Raw genomic sequence first — 16362 nt, 5'->3', positions numbered from 1 at the left:
GCCTGCCTCTTTTTTCCCCCAAACTCTATCATCATATCAACAAAAGCAATCTTTAAGTAGCCTGTTGAAACTATATCTGTGTCTGAAAACTAGCCCAGCTCCAAGGCTGACCTCACAGACTGGCATCACTTGAGCCAATAAACCATCTCCAAGCTCTCTCCAAAGGGCGGGAAGACGCACACATTTTTCACCAATGAGGGCATCCTTTCATTCATAAAGTGGTGTGGGCAGTTTTTTTCCGAGAGCGTGGGTTTGGAGGGTTTCATAATCCTGACTGAAACCGACAAACCTGCTCCGACGAGAGCCAATCACAGCCTCCGGATGGGAGCTGCCGTAATGTTTGCCCAATCGCTCCTCATCCCGGTCTCCCTTTGACCCTCCCTGCTTCATACAGAAAACCAAATGAATGGGGGAAGCTGTGGGGTTGATTGACATGCAAATGCACCAATAGGAGGGGCGGATGAGCCGAGAGACAGCTGCGGCAGCCAGTGCGCCGCAGAGAGGGGCGGTGCGCTTTAAATCAGGCTAGACAAGTGTTGGGGGAGTTGGGGGAGTGAGTGTGATGCTACAACCTCCTTATAAAGGGACTCTCTCTCACGTTGTGGCTTGGAAATTAGAGCACATTGCCTAAAATTGAGGTCTCCACACACACACTCTCACACAGTCACCGAGAAGCCGCTGCCATGAGCTGGATGAACGTGGAAGAGACGCTCCGTGGGGCCGAGACGCCTCTCTTCTGGGTCGGTGCGTTCACTGTGGCCTCCCTGACGCTGTGGCTGCTCTACAGGCTGCTCTCTGGCTTCAGGATCTGGGTCTTGGGGAACGGACAGCTGCTCTCTCCGAAGCTGGGCAAATGGGCAGGTGAGTTGGGTCACATCAATTTTCACGCCACCTACATGACGGTCACGAAGAGGGCAGGCTGGTGAAGCCGACAAGCACAGCAGAATGAGGTTATTGGGCAAAAACTTCACTTTGGCACAGAGAGGAGCTGCTTTCTGCTGCGTTTTTGTGGCAAAGGGGAGTTTGGTGTTGCGTAACAAGCGCAGGTAAGCAGCTGATTGACTGGCAGGATAATAATGCTCCTTATTAGCTTAATTGGGTTTTTTGTTGGTCTTGTTCTCGACTTGAACACCGCAGCGTCTTTTCCAGCTGCTTTCACCCACATTTGGAGCGGGGATGCCCCACATTGGGGAGCCAGGAGCCAAATTGAGCAGGCTATGCGCACTTTTCAGAGGGCTGTTTTATGTGGGTGAGCTCTCGGGCAGCGCACTACTGAACCACATTAGCCCATCCGCATGATGTAGGACAAACCGTGAGCCCAATTAAAACGTGACCTACATCTAGATCACCTTCGGAGCTCATCTTTTCTTTTAAAAACCTGCCCCATTTACGCACTTTTACCTACATTTGACTCTTTAGTTGGAAATCTTTGCCCTCACTTTGTGTATTCAGCTGGTGTCATGCTTGGGCTTGTGTCGTCGCTTCTTTCTCATCATTGCTTGTCACATCACCTTGCCCCGTTCTGTTTGCCCTACATATCTAAAATAGCCTCTTTTTTTACCTTTAAAGCTCTTAAATGTTATTTTAAATCATGATTGTGCAATGAGGAGCGAGTTCAGATTGAAATCTGTGCGTATTGTGATTCAGTAGAGCCTAGTCTCTCAGGAATCGCCCTGCCATGGCTTGACCCACTTCTCTAGTCTCCTATTTTTGAGGAGACTGCTGCGTCTGGAGCCTCTTGCTGCGCATTTTCCACCGAGCGCGCCTCTTTTCATCAGATAGGTTGATAATCTTCATTCTTAAATGGAACAAGTAGAGAAAACGAGTTATTTCAGTGTTTGCTCCAAAATTAACCCATATATTTATCTGCACTGTGACGCACTTTGCCTCCAAATGGTGTCTTTTTTTATGAATGGGGTGCTTAATTGATACCCTTTTGCGCCAAAAGTGAGGCAAAAACGCATGACGCAATGAAAAGGAGTCTTCAAGAATGACTAATGTACATATTTTTGCGGTTCTGTTGGAATATGCGGAGGAATACCAGTGCACACCGATGACTCATGCGCTTGTTCATCGCTTCGTCATCCATTGGTCATATAGAAATTGTGATACCCCCACCCCCACTGTTCCTTCCACCTGCAGAGCCCCCAGTCGCTTGCGTTTTAGGTGTCCTTTTTGCACTTGTAAGAACCAAATTGATTCTTTAGGTTCATTTTGGCGCAGTAATGACGCTCTCTTAGGGTTTCTCTTTTAATGATTTAAATGTAAGCCCTAAATTTAAAGTTCTGGATTTGCTCAACAGTGAACGTTTCAGTGTTAAGTCCACATATCAAAGGGTTAATGAGGCTGTTTCCTAATTTTCCTTGCGGACACATTTATTTTTGAACTCTCTGCCTTGGGAACTTGGCATGCCACTCCCTGAAACTAGTCTGTGCCACCAGTTTGACAAGTCTGACGGTGATTTTCAATCAAAACGGTTAGAGCCACGGCAGCAGCAGCAGCAGGAGGAGGAGGAGGAGGAGGGAGAGGAGGGGGTGTAGATGAGTGCTAAGGACGAGGTGTCCTCCTCAGCTGGTTGTACCAGATGTGCAGGTCTGACCAGGTTTGTGCAATGGTGTGATTTCTTCTTCTCGCACATGCGTCGGTGGAGCTGGCCGGCTGTCTCCACCTTTAACTTCTACACACAGGAACCTGTTGCAACTCACCAAACCTCCTCCACCTCTGTGTCCTTTAATTTTGTTGTTTAGTAAGAAAAAAAAACGTTAAGTGAGTTAACTTTGCAATTTGGGTCAAAGTAGGGCTGGGCAACATGGACCAAAAATCAGACTTTTTTTTTTTTTTTTTTTTTTTTTTTTGAATGCATGATATAACTTTTCCTGTAAAGAGATGACAAAACCAAAACCAGCTCCAAGTCAAACCCACATGGTCTAAATGTCATAGAGCCACTTTTAAAAACACGCTGCTGCACAGTTCAAACATGTAAGATAAATAATAGATACAAGTTTTTTTCAGTATTGGTCAAATTTTCTATTTTATTCATCATAGAACTTATAGAAAAATCTCTTCCCCACTCTCTAAGTTGTACAAAAACATTGGCAACAGTTCCCTTTTGTCAATTTCCCCCCTTTTTTATACTATGCATTTAAAAATGATAATTTTCCCCAATATTTAAAAAAATGTTAGTATCAAATAGTACAGAAATGTTCTGATCTTCAGTCATATTTCAAACCAAAAGAGAGAGCACTGTGAAAATTGCACAAATGATTTGGCAACATTTGGAAAAGTTGGAACTGGTGAGCACTTTCCAAATGTTGTCAACACATTTTGTCCATTTTAGATGCTGTGATAAAGTTTTTATTGCAATTTTTGATCATTAAAAACAACAAATTAATAGTCACTCATTATTAGGTAGCTTGTTGTTTAGGTATAAAAAATTGCAAACTCCTGCAGACAGGAGAAATTGGACAAATAAGTTGGCAACATTTGGGAAAAAAGGGTGGGACTGGCAAAGACTGGGGGAAACCCTTGCTCTTTGCCGTTCCTGCAACTTTTCCAAATATTGCCAATGTATTTGGCAATTTATACAGTGAGCTGCAATTTTAGTTATCGAAGATGGCAAATTGATACCACAGAAGAAACAGAAGTCCATGGTATCAAATGTTGGGCATGTGTTTTTTTTATTTAAAACTTGCAATCTCCTGCATATTATAATTGGACAAACATGTCGGCAACATTTGGAATAGTGGGTGTATCTAGTGAGAAAGTTTTGCTAGCTCTTCTCAAGTTTCAGTCGTCTTTCAAATGTTGCCAATGTATTTGTGCAATTTGTACCATGTGCAGGAGATTGTTTGCAATTTTTGACTCTTTAAATCCATATGTCGATACAACAACAAGAAGTTGTAGATGCCAGTGTGGTGTTCATATATGTTTAAAATTGCCAACACTTTACAAGTTGGACAAATATGTCAGCAACGTTTGGAGAGATTGGTCTAACTGGCAATGAACGGATGTTCTGTTATCTCAACTTCCAACCAACTTTTCCAACATGTTGCCAATGTATTTGTCCAATTTAGATAGCATGCAGGAGTTTGTCTGCTGCTTTTGATGATTTAAGACTACAAATTGCCTATATTTCTTGTCTAGAACTTGTATTTTTGTTTCCATGGTATCAAATGGGTGTCAGTACAGCTTGATTTTTAAGATTTAAAAATAAATCAAACAAAATAAATGGATGCAAAAAGCCTTTTTTACCAAGCATTAGGCCTGGCATTATTGCTTCTTTTTAATCATCATAAACTGTATTAGCATCAGTGATAATGTCTTACCATCCATCTTGTCTGAAAGTTATTAACACATTTAAAACTCTACTATATATTGCACAGCCCTAATGTGTTATTTTACTGTTAAAATCAAACTCCTTGCAGAAAAAATTCACTTAACTTGAAATATGCAGGAAATCTCTTATCTTTTAAACTAATGTCAACTTCCTTTAAACATATGTGATTTTCTTCTAGCTCTTAGAATATTTAGTTTTAAATCTTCTGTCTCCATTTGGATAAAATAACTCCCCTCTAAATGTTATTACTCACAAAGTTTCTGACTTTAATAGACTTTTATGCTTCAACAGAAGAAAATGGTGTTGGCTGGTGGTTTAACTTGTAAAAACGTTCTTTCATACATGACATTTTTGTTCTTGCGATGTTGTAAAAGCCTCATGCTTTCTAGAGAAGAGAGTCATCCTTCAGACATGTGCTTTTTGCAATGCTCATATCTGCTGTTGCAACACATGCCACATTCAGGTCAGACAGGTTTGAAAGTCTACCTGGTAACTACTTAAAAATGATCAGATAAGGCTTAATCCCTCCTTTTGTCTGAGGTCAAAGTGAAAAATGTTAGACTGTCAGTCCTAATTTCAGAGTTTATCATACCATAGCTGCTCTTCACACTCTGCAGCTCTCACTCATGCAGAGAGGAGACAGACAGAGAGGGAGAGCAGGGATTTCTCTGGAGTTCCTCTGCTGGTCTTCCCCTTAAGCGCATGAGACCCCTAGTGGCAGAAGATGAGCATTGCAGCCGGAGGTACAGCGGCTTCCCCAGCCTCTCCACTGCACTGAGCATCCACACACAAATACTCTCCCCATCTCCTGCCAGCCATATCCATGTCTGCAGCTCTGCTTTTCTGAGCCCAGTTCTGTGGAACACGACACATTTTATCTGATTTTAGGTTTTTATTTTGCAAACATTTTCAAAAAAGTGCATGAAGAGAGGAGGATTCTGGCTTGTTTTGCAGCATTGTAGCTGTCAGATTTAAGAGCTACTCAGTTATGGCAAAAAATCTTTATTATTCTTAGAGATTGAGATTGAGGTATCTGCTCATTGATTTTGCAAAATTTGCATGTGCATTTATTAAATTGAAGCACTCTTTGCATTCTGAACACTTTGCAAAACATGCAATAAATAAAATAAGTGGGAAAAGTATGAAATGCAAATAAGAGGTGGTAACAAGTGCAACATGGCATGCAGCACAGTGATTGCTTTCTTGTTTTCATGCTCCTTTGCAGCCAAAATCATAATTGCAATTGAAACTTGAATATTTGCAACTTCCTGTGCACATATTCAAGGACCTTTTCTGGTATTTTTGCTGTTTTTTCTGCAGCATTTTGGTATTTTTGCACATTTTTGATGCTTCAATGTTGAATATTTCTGCTTTTTCTTCCATTGAAGCAACATTTCACTCCTAACATGTATTAGAGCGCAGTCTTCTCCGATTCGCTCACTCCACTCTTAGCCCCCAGCATCCCATATTATATAAGGGAGCCAGTGTCTGCTCTGTTGCGTGTGTGTAAAACTCCATTACAGGGAAGTAAATTAGACCAAAGGGAGCTTTTTTAGTGAGGGTGGGGGGGCTTCTGCTGCCTGTGCTGCTACTGGTGGTAGTTGGGATGTGACATGCGCCTTAGAAGAGCCCCCCTCCTCCTCCTTCCTTTGACATCAGAGTTTATTGAGAAAATGGTGCTATTATATAAGAGGGATGCAGCCATTCATCAGCAGCAGCACAGGAGTGACAAAGACTCGGGTCAGCACTTACGCAAGAATTTCATTGAGTTTGATTCGACTCCAAAAATAAACATCTGAGGCGTGTGAGTTTGTCAACACGCGCTGTGGGCCAATCAGAGCTCCAGGACGGCTTTTAATTAATATTATAGGAGAATAATTTAGTGGTTTTTTTTTTTTATGAATAGGATTAATCTTCATTCACGCTGAGGAACATGCTCACATGTGAATGAAATCCATCTCTGTGCGTGTGTTTCTACCCAGGCAGGGTCTCCTCTTCTTCTTCATCCTTGTGAATGTGCTTCCCCCTAGTGATTTGTATGAGCGAGCGAGTGTGGGCGGAGAGAGAGCGAGGGAGAGAACACTGCTGTTCATGTGATGAACACGCTCTGTGACACGTGCCCGAGCCAGGGATGCTGGGTAAAAAAAGAAGAGGGAGAGGGAGAGTGGAGAAAGAGAAAAAAAATCCTCTGCATCTCCCTCATTTCAACCTCCTCTCAATCCTCCCCCCTCCCTCCCTCCTCACCCATCTCTCCATCCAGCCAGTGTGTGTATCTGTTTCTCTCTTTGAGTCTACAGTCTCATCATCCTCCTCTGAGCGTGGTGATCTTTTTTTTTTTTCAGCTTTAATTTTTCACAAATTCTCCATCTTTCTCCCTACATCTCCAGCATGTTTATCCATCAGCCTCTTCAGATTAGCCAGTGATAAAATCTATAAATGCACAATAAAATAATCAAAATGTGACTTTGATACTCATCATTACAAGACTAAACATTGTCTGGTCATGCTGCAGCTTCATTCATGCTTAAGTGTTGCTTTTTGACATATTTTCTACTCCACACTACTACAAGAAGTCTCGTCAATGACTCTCAATCACGCTAAAAGTGATTTGCAACAGGGCTGCGTATGATTGGGCGGGGAAGATTGAGCTTTCTGGGGCTCACTGAGGCTGACAAAGATGCTCCATGCTAAATTTAAACCATGATTATCTTTGATTTTAAACCTAAATCTTCAACATAACTTATTAAAGCAACTAAAATTGCAGTTCATTCATTGTTGCATGTTTCAGAGTGTACTTCTCATTCAACTTAACTGTTAGGACAGAAATATCAGTATGTATAGTCATGGTTAGACCTATAGGGAGGCACAATTTTGGACTTTGAAAATCTCAGCATGTGAATATCTTCAAATTTTGTCCCAGCTGATGCTGATATTTATATTTTGGTGCTGCACATTGAATTGATTTTCAATTTCAATCAGAATTTTGGCCTCCAACAATCATGAAAACAAGATAATGTGATTAAACGGTCATTGGGCTGCATGCCAGGTGCATGTTTTGTTGATGGGTTTTTCCACGTGAAGTAAATGTTTCTTTTTTGCACTCTTGCAATGCAATTTTCACATTTTATATTTATCATTTGTTTGCTTGATTTTGAAAGTTAAGGTTCAATTAATGCATTTGATGCAGATGTAGTAAAATTGGTGAGTAAATGTGTTCAACAATCATGATTCCAATATCGTTTAAGATAACCCAGATTTTTATTTTTACTGCAATCAAGCAATCCTAGACCCAAAACTTCAGTCCTTTAATCATACTTTAAAGGTTAAAGACAAACAAGCTCCAGGTAGAAGAGCACACTTTTTTGAAAGGCTGATATTTAGAGCCAGTATAGGCTGATGTTTATTGGTTGTAAATGGGGGTAGACTGAACATCGGTCAGGCTGATTATTGAGGCAGATGTGAACAATTATCCGCTTCGTCATTTTATTTTCCGGGTCATCAATAAAATAAATCAAAAAGTGCAATACTTTGCAAGGTGTGTCTTCCCCTCTGGCATTATTTTTATCCTAATCTAATTAGCCAGGTGTCATGAGTACCAGCCAATCTACACTTTAGCCTGGGTGCCACTGACTTCTGTTCTCCTGCTGCTGCTGCGTTTCTTTGTGCCGTTTGTCATGCTGACAGATCTTGGTCTAAATTGACCATTTTTTTGATTGTGCAATTTCACTTTTGTCTCATTAAGTACATTTTGCATGTCATAATAAATGCATGTTTGTTCCAATTATGGGTTGCCGGTCTCTCAAACTATCAATAATCTATATCAGCAATAAAAAACATCGGACATCCCCTAGCTGTAAATATCAGCAGTGATTTTCATATCTCCCTTTCAGTTATAAAGATAATATCTTTTGATACCAATATCATGCTGATAATATCTTGCATGCCTAAAACATTTAACACTCAGCTCCAGAGTTGATTGGAGGAGAATGTTAGCAACCTAGATGGCACTAATGCTGCTGATCCAAGGTAGATGTGTTTGTATTAAGAGTGTTTAGCTGTGTTTAGATATTGTCTGTACAGTGATCCCTGCTGGGGTTCATATGCCCATGTTAATGGTTAAAATTTTGTTTTTTGACACACATGCACCATGAGTGAATGAGTTAGAGTCCCCACCTGTGACTTCAAGTACTCCTAAAGGACACATAGTGCATATTATTTATCACTTTGTACTACCTTGCTATGAGGTTTACTCTCTTGCCAGAGGAGATCCACCTCACCACAGATTGTCAAGAATAACCGCAGCTCTGCCTCACTGTAAAATATTTAACACGTAAAGTGTTTAATGATATGTTGTGTGGACCAATAGAGACACTTTTTAAAGTGTTAAATTTAACTTTTTATGAGTTTAATGAACTAAGTGTTTCGCTTGATCATAGAGGTGTGACTTTACCAGAACAACCTGATTGCAGATTTATTCTCTTGTTGTTCTTGCCAATAAGGAAACATCCTATTTTACTGTCCATCTCCCCAGTAGCTGCTCTGTATATAATATAAAGTTTACTTTAAGTACTAGGCATTTCCAGGTTGAGTAGGGACCAAGCCAACTGCTCAACTCCACCAATCTCAAAGGCTTACTTCTTATTGTGAATTGAGAACTCTTCATTGAAAACAACATCCTTAAAGTGTATTTACTAAACAGTAAACCAGTGTTTTGGTTTCATGGATAAAATTTACATAATGAGGCAGAAAAGAAGTTAAAAGCTGGCTTCTCGGGTCATGCTGTGAGTAAATGCTTTGGGAATAGCTTGTAGCCATAACCAGGAACGCCACTTTTAACTGTTTTTCTCCCTCATTACGTGAAATTTATCTGTGAAGCCAGAAGATCAGTTTATTGTTTACATGATGCACATAATGAGGCAAAAAAGCGGTTAAATAAAAGTTGCCTTCTTGATTCATGCTGTGAGTAAAAGCTTGGGAGAATCTTGTAACATTAAGCAGGAAGGCAACTTTTAACCGCTCTTCCCCATTTTTGCATGAAATTCATCTGTGAAACCAGAAGATGAGTTTACCGTTTAGTTGATGCTCGTTATAGAGTGCCATACTTGCAGGACCAAGCAGGTAGAGGTTGACAGAGTTGAGCAGCACTGCTCTCTACTCATCTAATCACTCCCATGATTCCCGGCTACCTTCAACATCATGGTTTGTTTCTTTTATCACTAAGAGCTCCCTGGAGGCAGAACTTGCACACCTTACTTTTGAATCTTTGCCAAGCCATAAATCAGCGGATGTAAGAACGTTACTAGATGCCACCACACCTTCTTCTATTTAACACACATTATCAATCCTTAACTGGTTGGAAACGGCTTTTACATGGATGACAGAAACGATGACGACGTACACACAAGTTGAGTGCAAGTTCAGGGGCAGTAAATCTACCAAAACAATATTGTATTGATTTTTTGACAAAGGTCCTAATGATACAATATGTCAAATTACAATCACTGCATCCACAAAGCATGTTAGTGCAGGCTTTTTTGACTCTAAGAGTGTTAAGAGACGCAGCTCGCTCTACTTTAGCCAGGGGAGAGCGTGTATTATCCATATAGGATCCTTGATGGCAATGCATGCTCATAAAAAATGCAAACAGTCCAACTATTGTCACACAGTTCAGTTCAGGTTCAGTACACCCACAACTTGATGGAAACTGTCAGGCTAAACAGGCATGTCAGAAGAATTTCAAAATAAAGCTCTATCTTAAAGATTATAATGCATGATAGTGATATGTTCCCGCTATCTGATCATACGTCTGCTCATCCGTGTTTTTTTTACTTCCCTAGTAAGAGCCAAAAATGTGAACGAGGATCAGCAGAATGAATATTGATGTTATGCTGTGTGGAAATCCACACAGCATAACATGGTATCACTGGTGTGATACTGATCTTTAAGCAAATACCTGAAACACATGCATCTATCAGCATATTTTACCTTTAGTGTATTTAATCTTTTCACGTCACTACTGTTACACTCACAGTTCAAGTTTTGCAGCCTAGCTGCTGCACTCTAGACAAACCCAGGTTGGGATCACTGGGTGCAATAGTGACGGTGCACACAGTCAGAAGATCCAAACACACTCTACTGGACCACCAGCATATTTGGTCCTCGCTGTTTATTGACTTGGTTGCACTCCAACATGCCAGAAAGGCAGTTTGGTCACTTGCGAGTATCTGTTGAAACCTTCTTCAAAGTGTTCGGTGAATCTGAGACAAACATGAGAGGAAGAATGTATGAAGTCATGTTCAGAAACATCACCTGAGCACGCACACTTAGGTGTGTGGAAATGAGAGCTGGTGTGAGTTTTAGGACTAGAGGTTTGATTTGGTTGAAGGTTATCATGTTGTTAAATTGTCTCAGTAAATAAGCATAAAGAATGGTTAAATGCGCATGTTTAAAGTCTGACGCTGCAACGAAACATCCATTAAGAGTTTTACTTGTTCATCTTAAAAGCTATATTTAGGTCTATCTTGGCAATACAGGTTTATTTGTAGTCCCCCAATCATAAAGAAAGCAACTCAAATGATCTTTATGCAGTAAATGGGATGTTTCAGTATTTTTGAAGCCTCCAGAAATTTCCATGAACGTTACCCCTTCATACAGCAGAGGTTTGGAGAAACTTGGCTATACAGCTTAGCAGATGGGTACAGTTTTACCAGGTAGTTTTACAAGTTTGAGGTGAAAGCGGGCCAAAAAAAATGTTTGCTGAATTATACGCTGTATCAAAATTGCTTGAAGCTTCGATAATTCACCCAGAAATTCTCTGTGTTTGGGACAAACAGCTGATCAGATACGCTGAGGCTGAAGAGCACACATAGCCAAAGCTCACATTGCAAAATAGTAAACACAGAGGCATTCTGGGTGTAAAATAAAACGCTCCAAAAATTTTCAGCATGGCGTACAATTGAGCCAGCATTGTTTTTCGGCTCAGTTTTACCTTAAACTCACTAAATTCGGCGGTGAAACTGTACCCATCTGCTACACTGTACAGCCATGTCCTGTTTAAAGGGGCAACACTCACTGAAATCACTGTAGGCTAATACCACTGCTACTGGCAAGAACCTCAGACAATCCAACTTCAAAAAAACAGAAATATCCCTTTTTTCTCCAGTTTTTATTTTGATATTCAATGTTTATTTCCTGTCCAGGAAGAGCAAAGAGTCAAATTCCTTGATTGCACAAGCATACATGGCCAATAAATCAGATTCTGATTAACTTTTAAAAATGACTGCTTTTTCTTTGACATATATTTCAGTTTACTTGCAGTGCATTACATTTTGTTATTACAATTTTCAAACTTTTTATAAGAATGGTCAATTTAGGTGAGACATGTTATTTGATGTAACATCAAATACTGGGTGTATGGTTGCAGTGTTACTGCTACGTCATGGCTGGATTTTTATTTTGGCGTTTATGTTAATGTATCAGCTTCCACACTGCCTGTGTGAGCTCTGTGCCTGTCCACATTGGTAGAATATGTCACAGGGAAGATTGACAAAATACCTACAGTATATATTTTCAGTTTTCAAAGTAAAAGCCCATTTTGGCCTTTGTATGCTGAGAAACTCGCCAAGCTTGTACACAATGTTTTTATTGAATTTTCACTGCTCAGTCGTTCAATGCATCGAGTCACTTGCAGGGAGCTTTACTCGTGAAAAAAGTCAACTCGGCATAAACAAGCCTGGTGTGAAAGTTGTGACGTTGTGACCTAGAACTGACACTTGCCACAGCTGTCACACAGCAAACACTCACCCGGTCTGGAAGCTGCCTTTCTGTTGCTGTACCTCATTTATGTTTAGTGCTGCCTACTTACAATGACCATTATTATTCTCTGCAATCTTTCCGTTGCTCAAGCTGCCCCTGTAACATCTCCTGACATTTCCTAGTTGGTTTGAGACACGCTGTTGCTCTCTGTCCACCTCCACTGATCAGTTCTTTAATTGAATGAAGGACTCAGCATAACAGAAACTGCACCTCATAAGCGGATTTACAAAACAGCAACCTCCCTCTTTGTTTCATGGATGAATTTCATGAGCAGTGGGAGAAAAGCTGTAAAAGTGGCCGTCCAGTTGCATAAAAACAGTCTTTTTATGCATTAATGATTATTTGAAACTCATGGCTCATGTCTGATCGAGGTAAAAATGGCAAAATATGCTTCTCCTGTCATAATTAAGGCAACGGATCTTTCTTAGATCAAACCTGTTAATCCATTTATACTCTGCAAGACTATCTAGTCTTCATTTAAATCAGGATGATTAGATTTGTTAAGTTCTGCAGTTTGCTGGTGAACAGTCGAGCTTGTCCTTAACCACACAAAGTCAAATATGGGAAGTTTGTTTCCTGCTCAGAAATCCCCTCACCTTGTCTCAATGGAAGTCCTGAAAGAAACTATTGATTTTTAAACAAGGCATGTGACTGCAGGAGGGAGGGAGGGGGAGGACGGGGGGCTATTTTTTGCTCCGTACCCAAATTTAGATGCTGCTTCTATCTTTGGCGACTCTGAAGTACATGTTCTCTTTTTCTCTGTCTCTTTGTCTCCCCCCTCCCTCCCCTCATCCTACCCCCCCCCGTCTCTCTTTCTCCCCCAGCCCGATCAAGCTTTATTTTTGTCGACTTTTATATTACCCATGTGACTTTCTCCCCCTGCTATTTAAAGCAGCGTGTGTGTGTGTGTTTGAATGTGGAAGGTGGGTGGATGGAGAAAGGGATGTGTGTTTGGTCGAGCTGTCTTTGGATCTTGTGCTGCATCCCTCCCTCCCTCCCTGCCTCAGTCGGTGTGAGGTGGGAGGGGCTGCTGCTCGTTGATAGGCGAGTTTGGGGTGCGACAGATTACATAACGGTACGTAACGAGAGCGGGGCATACAAGGACCGCAGTCTCTCCTCACTGAGAATCTTAATTGGGGATTTGGTGGAGATGGAGGGGGGTCGAAAGGGAGGGAGGGGAGGTTTGAGCTCATTCTAGTTCTGTCTCTGTCTCTTTTTTTTGAATAGGAAGTTGGATCTTTGAAAAAACCCCTCAGCCTTTGAGTAACTGATAGTTTTGACTGTGCCAGCTTTCTCTGCAACTAAACTAATGAGCACAGTTTTAGATTTAGACTATTTTTGATGCTTATTTTGGTCATTTTACAGTCATTTCAAGGCAATCTGGCACTTGAATTCCTTCTGAATGAAACAGTTCAGTCCCTCTTTACCTTCATCTTGGGAATAAATGATCATGAAGTTTTAGCCACTAAAAGCTCTGTATTTTAACAGACTGAGTTTTTCTTTAAGGGTTAAAGATAGGCACCTTATCCTCACACATGTGCTATTTCATGCAGCTCGTGTTGACATAAAGATTACTGCTCATCAGTATTCATTTTCTAATAGAACTAGCTTTTTCCACAGAGAAGACTAGACCTAGACTAGTGAAAAATATTTGTCTGATTAGCCGGCTAAACAGTTAGAGTTGTATCCCTTTAGGGTTGGCAGCAGAATTTGTAAGCCGGTGAAACTAATCAATAACGTTCTTTTATCAGTTCAGAACAACAATCCTGCAAATGCACCATCCAAACTGTGATGAAGATCCCCGCCACTATGAGCCATTTTAGCTGCCACAATGCTCAACCACTAACAGCTAGCTATAGCGCCAATAGCATGTCATAGGAACGGTGCAGTTCAGCACTTTTTTTATTAAGAAAATGGGGATTAAGTTGCCCAGAGGCTGTGTCAGGTTATGCTTGTATAACCAAAGCATTGAGTGATGATATTCAACTCAGGAATGTGGACATGAACCTACAAAGACTGCTAACCGCTAACTTTAGCCACATTCTGAACCCACTTTGCAGCTTTGCATGGTGTGGCATTGTTCTACCGTTCCAGAGTGAAGTCTTGCATACATGCATGAACACATCTGTAAATGCAAACTATGTGCGATAAAGCTATGTGCAATAATATTAGCACTTTAACCAACCAGGCCAAGGGTGATGTGCAATTTCTTCTATAGCACTACAGCACTTAACCGTCTTCCTTATGCACTTTAACCACAATGGTCGCTTTATTCCTGGTCTGTCTGAAGCTAAGGTCATGCAGCCACCTCTACTGTATTGGTATATTTGGGTCTTTGTATTTTATTGTACTGTCTATGTTGTCTGGTCTATTGGTGTTGTCTGATTTTTATGTAGATTTTTAATGTACTCTTTGTTGTGTATACCATCAACCTACCAAGGACTACAGATGAATTAACCTGTGGCTACAATCTGGCACGTTTACATGTCCATGTTCATTAATGTGCATTGTCCCATGTAATAAATAAATAGGTCCTGTTACAGAATGTATTTATTTGACTTGAGACTAGTTTGCAAAACGGTGTTATAATTTGCATTTAATGGGATAGAAGATGATGGGTTGAAGAACATCGTTAATGTATTTGATTTAAAACTTTTAAAAAGTTAGCTTTGTATGCAGCGCTCACATTTTAGCCTCCTTCACTAAAACAAAGTATCTTAATATTTTCTTCAGTATAAGTAGGACTAATCTAAGAGGGTTTTTTATTCTAGGGGATGATGCACATTAGTGAACATGCACATATAAATGTGCCACACTGTCGCCATAGGCTGATTTCCATCCGTTGGGCAGGTTGATGTTATACATATGAAAGTATACAGCAAGCATGGGCATAATGAAAATAAATAAGTGCTATCATAGACTAAAACTATGAGCTGGGCTGTCAAGACTACTTGCATTAATCACAATAAACTAAGATTATTTTGAGTGCATTAATGTTTTTAAATTGCTATTAACTGCAGCCACAGTGATGCAAAATAACTCCCCCACTGCTTTACTCCTTAATGTTTCATTTTACTCTAAAATCTCAGACAGGTCGGTGAGATTTACCTTTTTTCTGTTCCCTTATTCCCTTTTCAATCCAATGCAGAAATGCAGAAATGCAGAATAGTGGGATTTTAAAATTTTTGCAGTTAATTGCATCATTTCTGAGATTAATCTCGGTTAAAAAATGTTATCTTTGACAGGTTGATAATGACTAAGATGGGACTAAAACTGAAAGCATTTAAATCTAAAGACCAAATTTGAAATGACTGTTAAACTAATGAGCAAAATGTTGAGTTGGTTTTTTTTAAACCTTGTTTGGTTTTTCTTACTGTTATTTCAGAACAATCTGGTTCTTGAATTTCCTTCTGAATGAAAACAGTTCTTTCTTTTCTTACCTTCATTTTGAACTAGAATGATCATGATGTTTTAAAAATTATAGGCTCTAAATTCCTGCAGATTAGATTTTTTCTTTTGTTGTTACACTTGAGGTGTCTACTGCAGTCTGTTGACCTAAACTCAAAGATTTCTGCTCATCACATCAGATGTTTGGTGTGTTTTTTCCCAGCCTGCATTGCTCACCCTAGCATCAGTGATTTAGATGGAGGATGCAGCAGCAGCCTGGTCGCCGTGGTGATGCTGGTGATGGGGGATCTTGTTGGTATTCAAGTGCTGTGGCAGGCAGGCAGGCAGCTCCCAGACGAGGCAGTGCAGGCGCGCTGCTATTTTTACTCCTCCTGCTGCTTTTTTTAGACCCTCGGAATAGTGAGCAGGCAGCAGCAGCAGCAGGGGCTGCTCCACTGCTGAGGAGGGAGGGAGGGAGACAGAAAAGGCTGGGGGATGTCAATACCTCTGGACGTGATGTGCAGCGTTAAGCACAGCAGAGCCACGGTGCTAGTGCGCCCCCGTCAGGCCGACACGGTGGACCAGTTTCCACACAGGCGTTGTAATTGGGAGGGGGGTACTGGGATACTGGGGAATGAATGAGAGGCAGCAGTGCACACATCCTCTGTGCCAGCATACATCCATGAATCCACACGCTCCTCTTCACTCGGCCGCTCCCAAATCTCCTCTTTTTTTCCTTCACATCACTGGATGCGTGGTTTCCCCATCAGCACACATTCACCCTTTGTTGTCAGTGTGCGTCTTTGAGCGTCAGTAGTGCTGCT

At 40.8% G+C, this 16362-nt stretch overlaps 1 protein-coding gene across 1 annotated transcript in view; it reads left to right on the top strand.

The window, feature by feature from the left end:
* Nucleotides 1–553: 553 nt before the first annotated feature.
* The window catches only part of hsd17b12a (hydroxysteroid (17-beta) dehydrogenase 12a), a 38720-nt gene continuing 22911 nt past the window's right edge, over nt 554–16362 (top strand). The window contains exon 1 of the mRNA XM_041794756.1: nt 554–861. Within this exon, the coding sequence (XP_041650690.1) occupies nt 684–861 (178 nt within the window). The 5' untranslated portion in view covers nt 554–683. The remainder of the gene's footprint in view (nt 862–16362) is intronic.

Source organism: Cheilinus undulatus, linkage group 9 (genome assembly GCF_018320785.1).
Source record: "Cheilinus undulatus linkage group 9, ASM1832078v1, whole genome shotgun sequence".
Taxonomy (NCBI): Eukaryota; Metazoa; Chordata; class Actinopteri; order Labriformes; family Labridae; genus Cheilinus; species Cheilinus undulatus.
Note: the sequence above shows the minus strand (reverse complement) of the source record. Positions and strands in the feature narration are given on the sequence as shown.